The sequence below is a fragment of the Chelonia mydas genome, chromosome 2, assembly GCF_015237465.2.
Source record: "Chelonia mydas isolate rCheMyd1 chromosome 2, rCheMyd1.pri.v2, whole genome shotgun sequence".
Taxonomy (NCBI): Eukaryota; Metazoa; Chordata; order Testudines; family Cheloniidae; genus Chelonia; species Chelonia mydas.
In genome coordinates, this window is record NC_057850.1 from 28,935,846 (window position 1) to 28,954,487 (window position 18,642).

The following is an 18,642-nucleotide window of genomic DNA, read 5'->3' on the forward strand; positions in this document are numbered from 1 at the left end:
TGGTGTTGTTATAGCACCAACTAGATGAGTATGTACATCATCAAACTATCAAATACAGAATTTAGATTTTCTACTTAGGAAAGATCTAAGCATGAGTTATCACAGAAAATGAATTTGTATTTCATAGATAAAGGCTGGACCTTCCAGGTTAGACTTAGGGTCACAAATGAGGCAAAAATTGAAAGTAGGTAGTTGGAACTGCTGTGGAGCTGTTTTTAAAAAAAACCAAAAAAAACAAAAAAAAACAAAACATGTAGGGTATTTGGGCATCCACAAATAAACCTTTCCAAAGATCTGTATATATTTTAGAGTTGCAGAAGGATTCCTGCTAAAATATTCAAGATTTTAAGATCTTTTTTAGCATGTTTTTTGAATAAGATTGTGATTTTTTAGTTTTCACTTTAGTAAGTGAGACATGAGAACAACCAACGTGGTGATGCCTATTGTTTTGGTTGTGTTCTGTTGTAGAGTATCTGCTGGGAGAGTAGTGATATGGGTCCCATTTTGCCATTAGTGCCTTGAGGCTATGGGATACCCATTGACATCAGGATTGGGGCTATGATTTGGACATGAATATGCTTTTAGGTATTATGTGATTAACACATGTTAAAAAAAAGATGCTCTGTCAGTGAAGAAGTATAATCAAATTATGGGCATTACACAAATAGACTGTTATTGCAGAAATTTCAGATAATTTATAGATTCCAAGGCCAGAAGGGGCCTCTGTAATCATCTATATTCCTGTATAACACAGGCCAGAACTTCCCCAAAATAATCCCTAGTCAATAAATTTTAGAGAAACATCCAATCTTGATTTTAAAGTTCCCAGTAATGGAGAATCCACCACAACCCTTGGTAAATTATTCCAGTGGTTAACTATCCTTACTGTGAAACATTTACACCTTTTTTGTAGGGCATGCTCCAGAATAGCACATCACATTTTATACAATTTATTAGCAGATACCATTGCAGAGTTCTTGAAAATTTCAGAGAGAAAAAATGTTAGTACCAACTATAAGGAAAATACCTGTTTCAAAGCACTCATTCAGTCATTAATTTACCAGGTTCCATAATTGTGTGGCAAAGTTTTACAAAACCACTTATTATGCATGGAAACTATTATCTTTAGCTTTCATTTTTGTTTTGCATCAGAGGCACTGTGTATACACTGGAGGGAAAAAAGTAACATATGTAAAGGTTATTCATTTCCTGTACCTTATACACAATCTGATCTGAGTTCTTTTCTTTTGTGTAAAAGGTTTTTTTGTTTTGTTTTGTTTTATTTTGTTTTTTTCCATTATGGGTAAATAATGCTGGCTTATTAGAAAGCAGTTACTCTAACTTACATACTTCCATGATAACAAATTGAATAATCAATTGCAATGAAATCTTTTAGACTGTATTACCTGATACATGTTTTTGTTTGTTTTCTTAACTAGTGAAAAAGGCCATAGATTTTAAATCTAGAGGATTTAAATTGTTTCCAGGGAAAGACAACAGCAACAAGTTTTCTATCTGTGAGTGTACTCCTTTTTGTTACTTTTTTCTAGTGCAAGAGTGAAGTTTGTGCTGTCTATGTTGTTTGTGTGTGTTTTCAAAAATGTTTATGTATTTCCAATAATATAACTGCCTTAAATATCTTTCTACAATCTTCATGGTCAATTTTAAAATGTGGTTCTACTCTGAAGGGAAGTTCTCTATAAATCATGGGTGCCTGTGTATTGTGTCTCAACGATTTCTGATCAAATTTGATGAATATGCAAATAAAAATATCCCCTCTCTTTCCCTTATCTACCAAGCCTGCAAAAACTGAACCTGGAGTACACCCTTACAACTGTGCAACAACATATTTTCTTCAAATGATATTCTCTGTGTCATTCCAACAGTCTCTTTGGCTTCAGCTCAGATTAGAATTTGGTAAACTGTCCTAGAAAACAGATCATTGAGTGTACTCAGCACCTTGCAGTATCAATTCCTTGATGATACACAGGAGGAGTAAAATCCAGCTCACTTCATGTTAGCTGTGTTGAATGTGCAAGGCTATGAAGTGAGCTGTAGCTCACGAAAGCTTATGCTCAAATAAATTAGTCTCTAAGGTGCCACAAGTACTCCTTTTCTTTTTGAAGATTGAAAGTAGTAATAACTTATTTCAATTAACTTATTTCAAATAACTAGAGTAAGCAGATATGCCTCTGAATATATCAAGGAGAAGATCTGTTGAGAAAGAAGATGCCATTTTTACAGAGTAGAACCACGTTTAAAATATTTAAATAATTGGTTAAATAAATATGGGTTAAATGAATACCATGTGTCCACATTTCATTATTATTCATGGCGGGGGGAAAGACTTATTGAATTAGCATGCTTTTGCCTGCACCCTAGGCAAGATATATTTGCCTGAGATAGCAGTCTTGAGGTCAGTTTCCAGGATTTATCATGACAGTGACTTTCCCAAAGAAAATGCATTTCAATGGAATTTCCAGTTGTAGGTTTTAAATTGTCAGCATGTGAGTCATGCATTTTTAGATAAAGGTTTCTTAAAGTGGCAAGCCCCTATAGCTTTTATGAAGTAAAAGTAATAAAATAAGCCATACTTCTATTCAGTTTATCACAGCAGTTTACAGTATTGCCAGATTTAATTTATCTGCAAAGAGTATCACCTAAACAACTCTGGAAGTTTTTTCTTTTGTATCTGAAAAATGTGTTAAGATGCTTTAAAAAAAAATAAAAATCCATGTTATTTTCATACTGTTGGCTCACAGGAGAGTAGGGTGGTTGTAAGACATGAAATACAGTGAAATATAGACAAGCCTATTTGAAAATATATGAAACTGGAAAATGTAAATATATGTAAACAATAGAGACTGATAATAGAATGGTTGACACAAGAGATCGTGATGATAAAAATCAATCATTTTCTTATTAGATCAAATACAAATTTTCCATATTTATTCCATTTCCACTAATTTATTAGCTCTGCCTTATATTACTTGATCACATTTCTTTCAAGACCAACTTTAAGATATCTAGATGTAGCTCTTAATGCATTAGTGGCTAGCAACTTCAAGCTATGATAGTATGTTTAGTGCAAAATCTTTATTTCAGTGAAGTTTTACATAGCTGATATTTTGTGGATATTCCATATAAAATTGAAGTATGTAGTATTGTGATTTGTCAGGGAGTTGGAGATGGACAACACAAATGAACAGCTTGCCCCTACAAACAATTGATAAACATTTTGGTTGATTTAAAACTCGGTCAGACGGATTCAAAATTTTTAGAAGAGATGTTCAATTTTATCCTTCAGTTTAATTCTGTGTTCATTTGTAAATGTATAATAGGACAATATTTCAATAAAAATACATTGTGCCAATGATTGTTGGAGAGAATTCTCAATGGGACCTCAATGGGAGCACTGTATGCAGAACAATGAAAGAACAGAGTATTTTAAAAAGAATGACTGCCCCTCTACTGACTAACAGTTCAACAGAGAAAATTATGTATATATCTGTTATTTGTAATAATATCAATAAATGGCTACCTTAAATTACTGTCTTGGATTATCTAAGCCTCAGGAAACCATTATCCTGAGATAGTTTTCATGTTTGTTCTCTCTGTCTTACTTCTGCTGAATACGCACCATAAACACAACAAAATAGAAAACATGTATATGGTGTTTTTCACCAACAAAGAGTTTTACAATTTTAACCCCTGTTCCTGCAAACACTCATTCAGTGCTTACCTTAACACACCTGAAACCATTAGGATTCCTCATGTGAGAAGAAATTAAGCATGTGCATGAGTGTTTGCATGAGTGAGGACATTATTAATCATATATACCCTTGGGATATATAAGCATCATCCTCACTCAACAAATGGTGAGATTAAGTTCCAAAGTCATAAAGGGATTGGTGTGAGAATCTGGATTACAGCTCAGCAATATCTGGCTCCCAGTCTCATGCTCAGACCATGAAGAAATGCCTCATTCATGATATTCCATTGTTTACAATAAAATGCCCATTAACAGTTGTCACAGGACTGTATGGGATAGTGGGGAAAGTGGGAAGCAGTAAAGTAGTTATATTTTTATAAACAGAAAGTCAAGTGTTATGTGTGGTCACATTCTACATCAACAATACAAAGGATCCAAACTCAGCAGACCATACATGTTTGGCCAAGCATGTTTAGGGATGAACATGAATAGGGATGGGATTTAAGCATGTGCTTAAAACACTGCTGTATTGGGGCCAAAATTAGAGTTGTCAGTTTAATGCATTCCAACTATAACTTTTCTTTTGTTCTGAAGTTCTAAATGTTGTGTGTGTGTGATATTAATTGATTGATATTTTTCCCTTTCAGAATTTTCTGAATGAATATAAAATACACCCATGTATCATGTTAAGTTCTATTTCATTGTATTTCATTAAGAATGCAACAGTTTAGTGATGATGGCATCAAGCAGCACACTTTCTCAGGCTTGTTATATTAGCTGAAATGTGTAGATCCAATTGTTTTCATGCTGTGAAATCACTACAGAATCTGCTTTTTTTACATAAACGTCCACAGTATTACCATTTTTGAGAATTACGCAGAGTACAAGAATAAAATATTCTATTTCAAATACTGAAAGATGAAATACAATAAAATGGGAAGTCGTGTTTAAAGCTGGATTTTTGTCTTGTTCATTTAGTCATACTAAAATAAAATATGTACTTCATATAGTACAATAATGTTAAAAGTCCCCTAAATATTGTATAATCCAATCAAATTCTGGGATGTCATAGCAGTTATTTCCTGAGAACCATTGCCTGGGGCCAATGCCAATAAAAGCTTCTGGCAACAATTTTAATAAACTTTTAACCACACAAAATCTTAACTGAAAGTCACTCCTGCCCCACCCACAAAGGTAATCTCATTTTAGAATTCCTCCTAAGTAGAGAGTCAGTGCCACCTAAGAATTCCTATGCCTGTGCACAGTGGTAATATTCCATTCTATGTGGACTAGCCACTAACTGCCTCCTTAATTCCCAAGCCCTGCCTTGGACTTTGGGACCATACAAGACACACAAAGTACTCCCACATGGATTCCCATTTAAAGTTCTGAATAACAGGTTCTTCCTGGACTGTCCATATGGACTCCAGTCGATGGCAGAACCATAACTGCCAAACACATGGATCCTTCAATGGTAGCAAGAAATTTGCTCTCTATGGGTGACGCACTTTCAGCCTGCCCACAAGCCTCATTAAGTTTCTCAGAGTAAAGTGAGAAAAACTTCCGACTCTTCAGCTTATGTGCTGTTGTTGGAAAACTCCTTTCCAGTCACAAAAGTGGAAATCCAGCTAGCCCTGTGTATTCCAATGTGGATGAACAGGCACTTACCTTTGCTTGCTGCAATATCAGACCATCCATGCTGTACCTCTTTCAGGACAGAGAAGACTGAATAGTATGGCCACAGCCAGCAAAGGGTAAGGTGAGGGCCCATTGGTTGGAAAGGGCCCCAACTACTGAAGAAAAACTAAATAATGCTCACTTACTCCCCATCCTTTCACTTTCATTTTATGTTCCTGACCTCACCAATCACTATTGAATTAATTTTACCACCTTTTGTGAGTATAAGTACACCATGTTCAAGGCAAGGGAGAGTCCCTCAAACACTTATATGGCAATTCCTCACATGAGGCCAGGGGAAAAGATAGGTGGGAGTACCCTATTTCAGTGTCAGCCTGTGTCAAACTGTTATTCCTGCAGAGGTGGAGTCTGACAGTTTAGACATGTAATTAATTAGAAACAAGTTATCTCTCTCTGTGTCTCTCTCATAAAATCAATTTTAAAAAATTGTGTGAATAAGTCATTTATGATTAGCTTAATTATATACAAGCCCTTTCTCCCAAAGGAGTTTTATTTTGTTACGCTGAAAGCTATCACCCTGCTATGCCAAAGCCCATTGACTTAACTCAATGGGTTAAATATCTTTTCCTCTTAATATAAATGCCTTGGCTTCACATCACTTAGTTTTGAAAACATTAAAAATAGTTTCATCTCAAGCCTAAACATTCTTCAGGTAGCAGCTGACCAGCCTCCTGTGATATGGATTTATTCCCTGATCATCAACTCTTAATTCAGTGCGCAACTAGGATGAAAAGAACTAAACTGGGGTAGAAGTATTTTTTGGAACTGAAACTCTTGCAAACTATAAATGTTTCACTTTTTTGTAGTAGAACAAACACAATATGTAAAATATGACAAAACTAGATAGTGCAAACTATTGAAAAAATACACTAATTTGTGTATCAATACTCGACTCTTTATATGTGCATAACTTCCACTAAAGTAAAAGTTTGTGTATGTAAAAGGCACCGGATGAGTTCTTAATCTTTTTTTTTTTTATAAGAAGAGATGAATCAAAGATGAAAAGTTCAGATCCACATAAAGCTTTCAAGCCCCCATGGTTTGGGAATGTCCAGCTCTGAGGATTTGATTTGGTTCATTTTAAGAAATTTGTGAAAGTCAAACCTGGTTCAGATCTTGAAGCTTCCCCCATGCCTCCAAATTCTGGGATATTTGGATTCACACCAGAAATTAAGGCCTACCTGACCCAACTCCACTGAAGTTTTGTCATTGACACAAGGCAAGCAGGTCAGACATTTGGGGAGAAGGCAAGAGTGACATTACTGAACTATGGTCAGAGGAAAATTTCCCACAAATTACAGTAACTGTCAATGAAGAGTTCATTAACTTTAAATATTATTTTTGTAAAGAAATACAAGTAATATGTATATGGATTCAGTAAGATGATGAGCAAATAAACAGAGTTATTTGGTACTTTTTCTATTATCATAAGACTTCTAGAATTTGCTGTTTACCAATATAAAACATACTTTAAAAGTCACACTTATCACTGAAAGAAAATAAATGTATTGAAACTAGAGATTGTGATCTACCCCAAAATCTAGTAACTGTTTGTTTTTGAAGTGGCAACATTGTAGATAAAGTAAGTTTTTCATACTATTAATTGTCATATTTCTGGGTTGCCTAAAAGTGTGTTGTTTTTTCTTTTCTTTTACAGTAAATGAAGGAGGTATTAAACAGGCATCCAATTTGTGTCCAGATCCTGGAGAGCCAGAAAATGGAAAACGACTAGGCTCAGATTTTAGGTAAAATATTAACCTTATCATTGTATCATTTCTATAACACATACATTTTTGAAAAAACATTATTAAAATATATATATTTTTAAAAGTATACCAAGACCACTGGCCAACCTTTGGGGAATTCTATTTAAAATTAGATGGCTAAATATAGTCCACTATTTATATTTTAGTACTAAGGATAAAGATGTCCGTAGTATACTGGGAAGTGGTACAAATAGCTGGGGATTTGCAAGGAATTTAATTGAAGAAGGTTATTTAAAATAGTTCTTAATTTAAATATTCAGCTATCTTATTCCTACAAATATAGGGGTTATATGCAGAAGTGGAGACTTTTGTGGGACACGTAAGATGAGGATGTGTGTGAAGAAGATAGTGTGAGGGAAGGGAGAGGAAAACAGGTCTCTTCAGGCTAGTCAAAATGGTTTCTACTGGCTGACAACTTTCAGGCTCATTCAAAGTACCATTTTAATGGTCATCAGGCAGGGTCAGGACTAGGCAGGCATGCGCTGGTGAGGGGAGAGGCAGGCTGCAATGGTGATAGCTCTCTCAACTCAGTGTAGAAGCAGCTTGACCCCATCTCTTGCATTCTAGAGCAGTTGTCAGTGTTGGAGTTTGCTCAGGCTACCGGTACATGTCCCCATGTGCACCTACAAGAAGGAAATTCCCCTGTTAGCAGCTGCTGCAGTCTTGGCAATAATGGAGATAGCTGATAATTTTAACATCTGAAACTGGATGTAATGTTTTGGGGGTTGTTGTGAAACATTTTTTTCCTGTCTCCTTCCCTCCCTGATATATACTTAATTTTCTCTCCTTAATTATCACACCACTATGCACTGGAGCAATCTAAGCATCTTAAGGAGGACTAGTGAGAGGATTTGGGGGCACACATCAAACTTTACTAACTTGTTTTATTTAAATACTGTTTGTGTATTCCTTTACGCTGTCCTAGTTGCCGCCAACAGCACTGGAGCACTCCTTTTAGTCTTGGCAATTAATATGTACTGGGGTTAGCCGTGAAAAAAGTGAAAACTGATGCAATTTTTGAGGGAAAATAAAAGGGAGGCAGTACTAGAGACTTAGGGTGGGATTTTCAAAAGTGCCTAAATGAGTTAGATGCCAAAGTTAGATTTAAATTCAATGGGATTTAAGTGCCTAATTCAGTTAGATGCTTCTGAAAATCTCACCTTTAGTTTTCATTTAAAAAAAAAATTGAGAGAGACCCCAAAGGCCATCTCTCTTACAGGGGGCTCACATACTTCCTGATAAGCCTCTGCAGCTCATCAGTGGAAGTAAGCTAACAGTCAACACATAAAAAACAAGCAAACCAAAATATCGCCAACTCATTTCCAACTCCTATTTCTGTGAGTCTCACAGTGTTCTATCTTCTCTGCAATTTTTTTCAGATTATGAACCCATCAGAGCAGGAACCATCCCTATTTCCTGTGTTGCATAAGACCAAGCATGTTGTTGTTGCTTAACACATCATTAATAATAATAATACTTCATAATAAGTAACGCAGCGATAGTGAATTAGCAGGTAAAATCAAGCCAGATGTCAGAAGCAGGTGAGCAGGCTCTCGTGAACCCCTTGGGTACACTGGGTCTGCTATGGGGAGACTGTGGCAATACTCAGCCCTTTTGAAAATGTAATTAGCAGAGGAAGGTTATGGCAGATTGCAAGCAATGCATATTGTTACTTCAACAGTGGTGACAATGGAGGCAGGCAGAGCTCAGTCTCCTTTTTCCTTGGGATACAGATATTCAACTGATGAGTCTAGTGCAGTACCAAGCCAGCCTCTGTTCTTCAAAGAGGTGGTAGGCAGAAGCCACGGAGCTTGTACATGCATTCTGGGGACACAGGGAAGCAGTCAAGTCTAGTTAAAAACTATATTTGGGGAAAAATCCTTCCTGGTGTAACTAGTGATATCTGAGATTCTTGAATAGGAAGGGATTTTAAGAAGAGGTTCATTCTTAATTAATTCTGATCCCACCCCCCCCCTCCACCCTACCCCCCACTCCCGCAAGCTGAGAAACGAAACACAGGCTAGTCAGTTTATTTCATTTATCCTTGCATCTTATGGGATCATTCTCCCTGCCAGCCCCTGTCTGCCTGCCTTGCATCTCAGCAGAATTATCACATAATCAGCTAACCTGTGGGCAAGCAGTAGGCATATGCCTGCAGTTGCTCATCCTACTACTGGTCTGCTGTGGCACCTGATAAGCAGGCAGCTAAGCACAGTCTCCTCCTCTTGTCACACCACTCTTCATGATGGACACCACCAGGAAGCAACAGCCAGGTAAAGGAGGAGGAGGCGGTGGTGGTGGTGATGGTAGGTAATTGAACCAATAGCAGTACAAGGTGAGGAACTAACCTCCCTCATTCCCTAGCCAGCTCCACCACATTCCCTCAGCTACTCCAAGTCATCACAACAGCTGACCCAGGCATCTTCAGCTGATTCCCCCGCAACTCTCTCTGTAAATAAGGCCCCTTGAAATCTCGGTGTTGGGCTGCATGTGATGATTGTGTTTGGATTAGTTGGGTGCGTCTAGTGATTGAAGAATAGTGGAGAGGTAGGCAGCCAGGGTGCCTGTCCTTCCCACCTCTCACTGCTCTACACCTTGGACATTGCTGTAGCAACCTGCATAGGGCTTGGAGAGAGAAGCAAAGAGTTTTGAGGAGTTTCCAGAAAGTCAGTCTCTTTGCACATGGCTGGAATGCTAGCTGCAAGCACAGAACCTCTGTATATAGTTCTCTTAATAAGGAGCGAGTTTAATTTTAGAAAAATGGAGTCCTCTCCCAACACAAGGTTCAGGAAATACGGTGGCGGTAGTCAGCCTACAGAGATGCACAGCAAAGAAGAGAGTATGAGCAAAAGGAAAACAAAGCAGCAGCTAGAAATAGAGCAAGCAAGCAGCATGGAGGGACTCAAGCCACCAGAAAAGCTTGATTGCCAGACAAAAAAATCTTACACAAAAATAGAAGCAGTGGAAACAAGAACTGAGTTTTTTATATATAGCTGGCTATGGGGCTAAAGATGAGAAAATTAAGGTAAAAAATAAGAAAAAAATATTTTTGAAACTATCTCATTGGGGGAAAAAGGACAAGTAGTGAGTGAGATACTGTTACCTGAAATAATACCCCAAACACAGGACCTGCTGATAAAGGTGTTGGACGAATACTGTGACCCCAACAGAATGAAATTGTAGAGAAAGACTGGCGTTTTTTTACCCAAAACCATGATGCAGAAGAAGAAATAGATACTTACATTACAGAGCTGAGAATTGTGGCCTCCACATGCACATGTAACTTTGGAAACATTAAAAGTTCCATAAGCAGAGACAGGATCATTTGTAGCACATGGGTTTCCAGCTTATGGAAGAGATTGCTGAAAGAAACAGATCTAACCCTAGAGAAATGCCTCTAGCAAGGGTAGCTGAACTGTCCAGGGAAAGGATCAAAAACAATAGCCACTAGTGCAGAACACGTACACAAGTTCAAGCTATGATACCCAAGAATCAGGGCAGAGACTAACTGAGGATGCAATCATCATGGTCTAGCATATCAACAAAGCAACATGAAAAGCAGAAAAGGAAAATACCTATGGACAATGGTGCAAGGGGTGTGGGAAATAGAGCTGCTTTATGTCCCCCTGCCATAGCTACCCTAGGAAGGAAAAAAACAAAACAAAACAGCAGTACGTGCAGAAATTGAGGATGTTGAGATTTCTAATGAAGAGGAGGATAACTGCAGTGTGAAATTAGCAGATCCAGAAGATGCTCAATGTACACACACTGCGGAGGAAGGCCGCCAGCCATTCAACTGCCACATCTGCAGTTATGCTTTTAGGTCAACAACTGATCTGATTTGAGATGGATTGTGCAGCCAGCAGCAAAGTAATCCTAGCAATACTGAAAAGCAACACTAGACTGAGAAATGTGATCAATTGCTAGGGATGTACAATAAAATGATTCTGAGGCCAGTGGGCAAATTCAGGCTGTCAATAAGAAACCCATGAAACAAGTGATGTTATCACTTGGAATTTATATTAGTTGAGACACAGGCATGCTATCCACTGCTGTGCAAGCCATGGATCTGATCACAGTACAACACCAGAGCTATCTTTGGCATGACAGAAGAAAGAGAACAGTCACCCTGGACTCCATCCAGAATTCTAACAGACTATCAGGACATATTTCAAGAAAATGAACACCTACAAGGCAGGCTGAAGTTTGACATAGACCCTGTTGTGCAGTCCATGAGCCTACCAAAACACAGAGTTCCACTCTTGAAGTCACTGAAGAAGGAACTGACAAGCCTGCAAAGAGGAGCCATCATGAAACCTGTTGATACTAGCACAGTGTGTCTCTGAGCTAGCTGAGCCATCCAGCCAACCAACAATCTTTGCCATTCCTTTGCAACTGGCTGCAGAGGTGATCCACTGTAAACTGATCGAGGCACTAGAGGGACTTCTAGGCATCAAGATTGTAGCAGATGACATTCTTACTGTAGGAGAAAGTGATGTCAAATAAAAGGAAATTCTGGAGCATGATACCAAGCTGCAGCAACTTCTAAAAAGGTTCTGGGAGCAGAATATTAGGCTGAATGCAGAGAAGCTGAAGCTGAGGAAAACTGAGGTCCTCTACATTGGACATGTGTTGATTTCTGAGAAACTCCAGCCAGATACTGAGAAACTGGGAGCTATTAAGGAAAAATCTAGATCAAAGTGTGGCAAGTGAGTCTAGCAACTAAAGGGATGGCTGTCTATTTTTCCAGATTGTTTGCACACCTATCAGAAACCTTCAGAAGTCTGGGGTCCCTAGAAATAGTTAACATACCAGGATGCAGTGTGGGAATTGTCAGAACACCAATTCAAAAGCACCGCAGAGCAACTAGTATTACAAGGAGGGCTAGGAGAAGCACTGATGCAAGGCCAGCAGCCCATAAAATTTGCTAGGAGAGCCTTTGCAGACACAGAAAGGGGATGTGGAGAAAGATGACTGTGGAACAGATGATGGAGTCTATCAACAAAGATAACATATACAAAAAGGGGGAGACTGGTGAGAAGATCAGTGTGCTTGAAGGACTATGAGGTGCAGCTGACCACAATTAGATGGCAGTATCAGCTATGTCCTAGAGCAAGATATGTATTAGTAACCTCTGCCACCATCAGGTTAGCAAACACTTGATTAAAGACACAACAACAACAATTGTTAAAAGAAAAGATGAGGCGACCTGCACAGAACTTGGGGAGGAGGAAGGGGGAGAACAAAGGTTGCAGGAGAGAAGTGTTTGGAGGAAGTCAGTTTGTATGTACATGGCTGGAATGCTAGATACAATTACAGCATCTGGGTAAATAGTTTTCTTAATGAAAAGCCAGCTCAGTTTTAGAAACATGGAGTCTTCTCCTGTTGTTACCCAACACATGATACATGAAACACCTGCTGCTGACTAGCAGACAGGAATGAAACAGCTAGCGAGGGAAGAAGAGCAAGTGGTGGCTAAAAGTCCCTCGCTACAGGCAGGTTATGAGAGGGAAATGGAGCTGTAATACAAATGGTGGAAGGGCAAACTGAGAGAGAACAACGGAAGGAGAGAGGGGGGCAGAGTTAGGTTAAGCCACATTTTTCCTGGTCCCCTAACAAATTTTGATCCTGCAAGAAATGTCATTGCATCCTCAAAACTTGGCAGCAATGTACATTATTTTAGATAGGGCTAGCTAAAACAACAAGGACCTATTCTGCTATTCTTCTCTATGGACCAGACTTTTCATCCGGACTTTATCTCCCATGGTGCACTGCAGTCATGCAATCACTATGATGCATCACCTCCTCTAATCAAGAGGGGACACCATGGTGCATGAGAAGAATGATAGCATGAGGTGCCCAAACTACAACTCCCCTGAGGCACTGCAGCAGCTTTTCAAAATCAAAATATTTTGGTTTTCAGGGACAGGAAGAGGGGAAAACATATTTCATTTGGAAGTTAAATATACAAAACTCATAGAAATATTATAATTTTGTAAAAGCTAACTCGCCCTCAAACCTTACTTTTGGTCCTAACTTTATCTAATATTTTCCCTATATTGATCACTTTGAAGTTGTGAATTCTACAAAATAAGAAAAAAAATCACTAAATATAGTGAATGCAAATAGATGTATTCTGTGTTTGTTTGGAAACCAGCTTTCCCCTCATCTTTTTCATTTTTCTGCTGCTCATAAATACAAACCCACTTCAACAAACATGGCACCCACCCAATACCATTTTAAACAAACAAACAAAAACACTAAATCACAGCACTGCTGTGTGTTTTGTGTCACTTTTGTGGGTTTTATTCTGGGAGCACCTTTTGCTCTTGTTGTCTTCAGTTATAGCTGAGGATGCTCATCAGTTTGCAGGGCTGAAACCATGTTAGTTTGTAAGCTCTCAGAGAAAGGACATTGTCTCCTTCTGGGTATTGTAGAATGGCTAGTGTAAGACAATGTTATGCTATTATCTTACCCACAGCTTTAATATAACAAGAATTATTGTGGTCAGTATAAGAACTCCGACTCTGTAGGAGTAATAGGAGATCAAACATTTTTATTCAATAGACATCCTTAGAGACATTATAAGAAAAAGTAGCTTGTAAAGTATAAAACATTTCCATTATGTACTAGGCCCCTTGGAAGCAGTTATTGAGTTGGTATCACATTAATATAAGAGCTCCAGTAACTTCCCAAAGTATACAGCCTTCCTGCTGGCTTTTCTGTCACCTCAAAGATATTCTGCCAAGTTTCCTCAGGGCAGACACCTCACGGCTGCTACTCTGAAACCTGTCATTTTATCCAGACATTCAAACAACTCTGGTTTGATTTTTTTAAAGATTGGAAGAGTCTGGTCTGGCAGCTTTTCTCTGGGCAGTCTCTTCTCAGAACAGCTCCTGTTTAGTACAATATTGCCTTATTAGCCAGGCCTCCTATTCCTATTCCTGCTTTTCTTAGAAAAGTAGACTGGGCCAGCTTCTATTATAATGGATTCCCTAAAAATGAGTCAGTATCTGTCATTCCCCGCCCCAGTGAAATTTTCTATTTCCTAGTTAAAAGGCTTCTTCTTCTTCTTTCTTTCAGCTGTTTATAAGTTATGGTGAATAGTTTAACAATAAATCCAGGTCAGATAAAGATAAAACAAAACATTTTTTTTAAAAAGCATTTTGATTAGAAATAACTATATTGCCATTTAAAAACATCAACTGATTCATCCCTTGTGTTAGCAAACATTCCTTTTCTCCTATAGGTGACACTATCACTTTGGTCCTTGAAGAGTCTCATTAACTTTACTTAAGGAACCACATTTCGGGGTGTGACTTGTAAAGAAGGAAAAACCCCTCTTTTTATAGCCATTTTATAATATACAGGAAAGGGTTGAAAGGGCTAGGGGATGGTTCCTTGCTTGTTTTTAATTCACACATATTAGGAGAATGAAGACGAGTTTTCCCTGGAAGACTTGTTAGCAGTCTCAGAAATGTGGATTATGAGATTTCTTACAGCTTCATTGAAGGAGCAGGACTGTGGGATATTGAATGACTGATGTGTTTTCTCTCAAGTTGATCACTTGTTTACATTAAAGGAGTCTCAAAAAAGGCACACAGACACAGACACACACACAAAGACGAAGCTTAGCAGGATGAATAAAAATCTCTCTTCTTCCCAGTTGATCAGATTTCACTACCTCCAAACATGTAATATGATCACCCTAAGGGCTCTCCAGTTGCCAGTCTTCCAAGATAACTAGATTTCCAAGGGGAAAAGTCCTTATTTTTTAAAACATAAAAAGCAATTAAACAAATCCTCATCATGTATTATTCATCACAGAGAAGAAAAATAGCACAACCCAAACTTAAACCTTTAACTTGATTTAAAGAGCAGTCTTACTGTCTTATGGATGGCCTTCTAACCAATAGAGAGAGGAGAATCAGAAACTTAAATTTTTAGTAATTATAGCCTTAGTGTGAGCAAGCTGCCAGTCCCCAATAAGAATTGACTGTGCAGACACCTTAAGTCAAAAACACAACATTTTAGGGGAATGAAGAAAGAGTATTTGTAGAAAGACTCCTCAGAATCTCCTTTCCATACAGGTTTAACACAGCATCAGAACGTTTTATTAGAATTCTTGGGTTCTCACCTGGCCAGTATCCTGTCACCACTTTCCATAGCCTTTTAACTGTGTGTGTGTTAGGACCAGGGGGAGCATTTTATTCCAGCATAGTAAGTAATATGGCAACTGGCTGCTTTCCCAATAAACCTGTTCTCACATATCCTCAGAAAAGTTGTAAGACAAGCTCTGAGACAAATTGCAGAATTTTACAGTGTCCCTTGGAATCTGACACAATGCACTTACTGTTTTGGATATTCTTTTCTGATGTAAGAATCCCCATTGCTGTATTTTGAAATTTTAAAAGCTTTGTTTCTGATTCTAAATGTCTATTTGAGCATAACTGGCTTTTAAAGGTTGAAATAGAGTCAAGGAGACTCGGTGATAGCATTTCCTATCCTGAAATAGATGTTTTAAATCAGAAATAAAGGTGTTTTTTGTATTTTTTTTTCAGTGGGGACATCTCTGGAATCTTACTTTTAAGTCTCCTAGTTAGCTTTTCTTTACTATCCTCAACCAATACATGCTTAAGCTATTCATCCTTCAATGAAATGTTCACAAGGACCACCTTGCATGCATCACATTGCAGGAACTATGGCCTAAGATAGGGGATAGGACTAAGTTAGTTATGACCCTCCCCTTGTAAGGAGACTAGACATAATGTTCCCCTTGTATACTGCTGTTTCAAACAGCAATAGGTTAGTGCTCACTAGGAACTGTTAGCGCACAGCATCTGGGTCCACATGAATGCTTAGTGCACAGCCCACTAGAGTGCTGCAGATTTACACCCCAGCTTGCTATGCACTAACTCTCCGTACAGACAAGCCCCATTGTGTGGTAATTTTGGTAACTTTTGATTTTTTAAATGTTAATTATGTTCAGCAATTTCTCTCAATCAATTTATCTAGCCCCCATTTCCATCGTATATATGCACCTCACAATATTTTAAGTATATATCCTCACACCACCCTATGAGGTAGGGGAGTATTATTATGCCATTTTACACAGGTTGGACTGAGGCACAGCGAGATGAAGAGTTGGATTTTAAAAGGTATTTAGATGCCTAAGATGCAGAGAAGTGCCCAGTGGGATTTTCAGAAGTGTTTAGGTACCTAACTCCCACTGATTTTACCAAGGCGATTTTGAAAACCTTTTAAAAGTCTGGCCCTAAAGGTCTTGCCCAAAGTCACACACAAAAATTGTGGCAGAAAAGGAAATTGGACCTGGGTTTATTGAGTCCTACGCTAGTGTAACCCACACACCCTCCGGGTGTGGTGTTCTGTCCCATCCAGTAGCACCAACCCCACTAAGAGAGAGAAGATTAATGAGTCTGCTTTACAGCCTCAGCTAAGGGGGATATGGCTTTTAGCTCATGTAGTAGAAGCTCATGCATTTAGCTCCAGAGGTCCCAGGTTCAACCCCACCCACCGACGACCGGATTCTGTTCTTGTTACACTAGCACCACAAGCACTAAACTAACCATCCTTTGAATTGAACTTTGTCTTCCATAAAGATAATTCTCTGCTTTCATGAAATTAGTATTAATAAATGTATATCCCTTTCCCTTCCTATGATAGCTTTGAATATATAAACAAATTGATTGCTAGTGCCTGGAAGTTTGACAGTGAATTTCCCTAAAGGTTTTTCATAAACACTTCCCCAGCATCTTTCCAGGGTGGACTTTCAGATCCATGAAATCCATTGCCAAAGAGCTCTGAATTCTGGGAGAACCTTTGCTATGGGATGTGGCTGATTTGTTGCTGATGGTAGTAGTACCATTACAAGTTCCTTTACTCTGTGTCAGCGATTTGCCTGAAGCTAATGTGGTTCCCCTTTTGACCAGCCAGTGTAGCCTCTGGCTGTACATGTGTACAGATTCACCTGAATAACTAATAAAATGGAATCACTGAAGGTCTTCTGAGGTTCCATCTTCACTGTGACACCTACTCTCTCTTCAGCCAAAATTCAGTCACTTAGGCCTTCTCTAGATTAAGAAAAAAAGATGTGTTCTTACACATGGTAATAAAAAAATATGTAAAATCCTAGCGAAAACAAGGCAGTTTGCAGTTTTCACACACTTTAGTAGATGGAGGTAAACTCTAGGCTCCCCCTAATCTGTAAATTGGTCAGTTTAGCACATACAATTGTTATGTCTACATGAGAGTTTTGGAAGGTTTAGAAGTTTAGCATCACTCCTTTAATTCCTAGTGCTACAGTGTAAAATTTTCAAAGCACTTACATAAAATTAGGCACCTGATCCCTACTGAAAAGTGCCTAAGTCATGTAGGTGCTTTTGAAAATGTTACCCTTAACCTTTTTGCCTTAGTTTTTCCATCTAACAGGTGGAGACAATATTTCACAATTGCGTTAATTAGTTGGATACATCAGAATTAAAATTTACCAGAATGCCCATACAATCCTCCAGTAAGGCCAGAGTCCTACATTATTTGAAGATATGTCCCTTGGGAGGGAAATAATGTTTGCAGCTATTTCCAGGCTACAGCACAAATAGCTCTGCTCCTCTTTTTTCTTAAGAGAAAAAAAGACCATGACCAAGAAATTCCTATGGTCCTCTTTTGATATAAATGAGATATTTGAGGTTGTGGATGTTCCAGACAATAATCTCACGTGCTCTTCCCAAACTCCTTAGGTACATGTAGTGCAGCAGTGGCGGCAGGAGTGATCTACATTTAGGAGAACAGGGTAATGAAAATTGTATTTGAGGACCTGCACAAAAAGTTAAAGCCAATTCTGACCCCTCCTCTGCATTTTCATTCTGTTAGTATCAGTAGAATGTGTCTATATCAGTAGAATGTGTCTAAATTATGGCCTTGGTAGGGTATGCAGGGCCACAGTTGATCAAAAATAAGAATTGAGACGGTAGTAAGAAAACTCATATGAGGATGAACTGAATTTCACGTGCCTGAAAAAAAGCATTATTATTTGTTCAGAATCTCCACACACCGTATTCTCCATCAGGTCACTCATTTCTCCCCCTCCCCTTCCCCAATTTGCCTGTTTGTGCCAGATTTTGGTTACCTGTTGCCTCTTCAAGCTGGCATAATTGGCACAACCAGCCTCCTGAGAATTCCGCAGCATGTGAAAATCCTTGGTCATCTTTGAGTTGGCTATTCTGACTTATATGAATAGCAAAACCATTATTTATTTAAAGAGTAAAACATATCTTGCAGTTGATTAAATTCTGTATATGTAACACAGAATTTTTTATGAAAAATGTGTGGGATTTGTATACCCAATCATAGATCCTCACTTTCTGGATGTTTCTCTAAAGTACAACTCAATAAACTAGCTTTTCTAATATTGTGAGACATCAGAGCATAGAACAGGAAATTATTTTA

At 38.3% G+C, this 18,642-nt stretch overlaps 1 protein-coding gene across 2 annotated transcripts in view; it reads left to right on the forward strand.

The window, feature by feature from the left end:
* The window catches only part of CSMD3 (CUB and Sushi multiple domains 3), a 1,174,472-nt gene that overhangs the window by 443,839 nt on the left and 711,991 nt on the right, over positions 1 to 18,642 (forward strand). For both annotated transcript variants that reach the window (XM_037892097.2, XM_043539165.1), the window contains 2 exons: positions 1,440 to 1,517; positions 7,068 to 7,155. In XM_037892097.2, the coding sequence (XP_037748025.1) occupies positions 1,440 to 1,517; positions 7,068 to 7,155 (166 nt within the window). The remainder of the gene's footprint in view (positions 1 to 1,439; positions 1,518 to 7,067; positions 7,156 to 18,642) is intronic.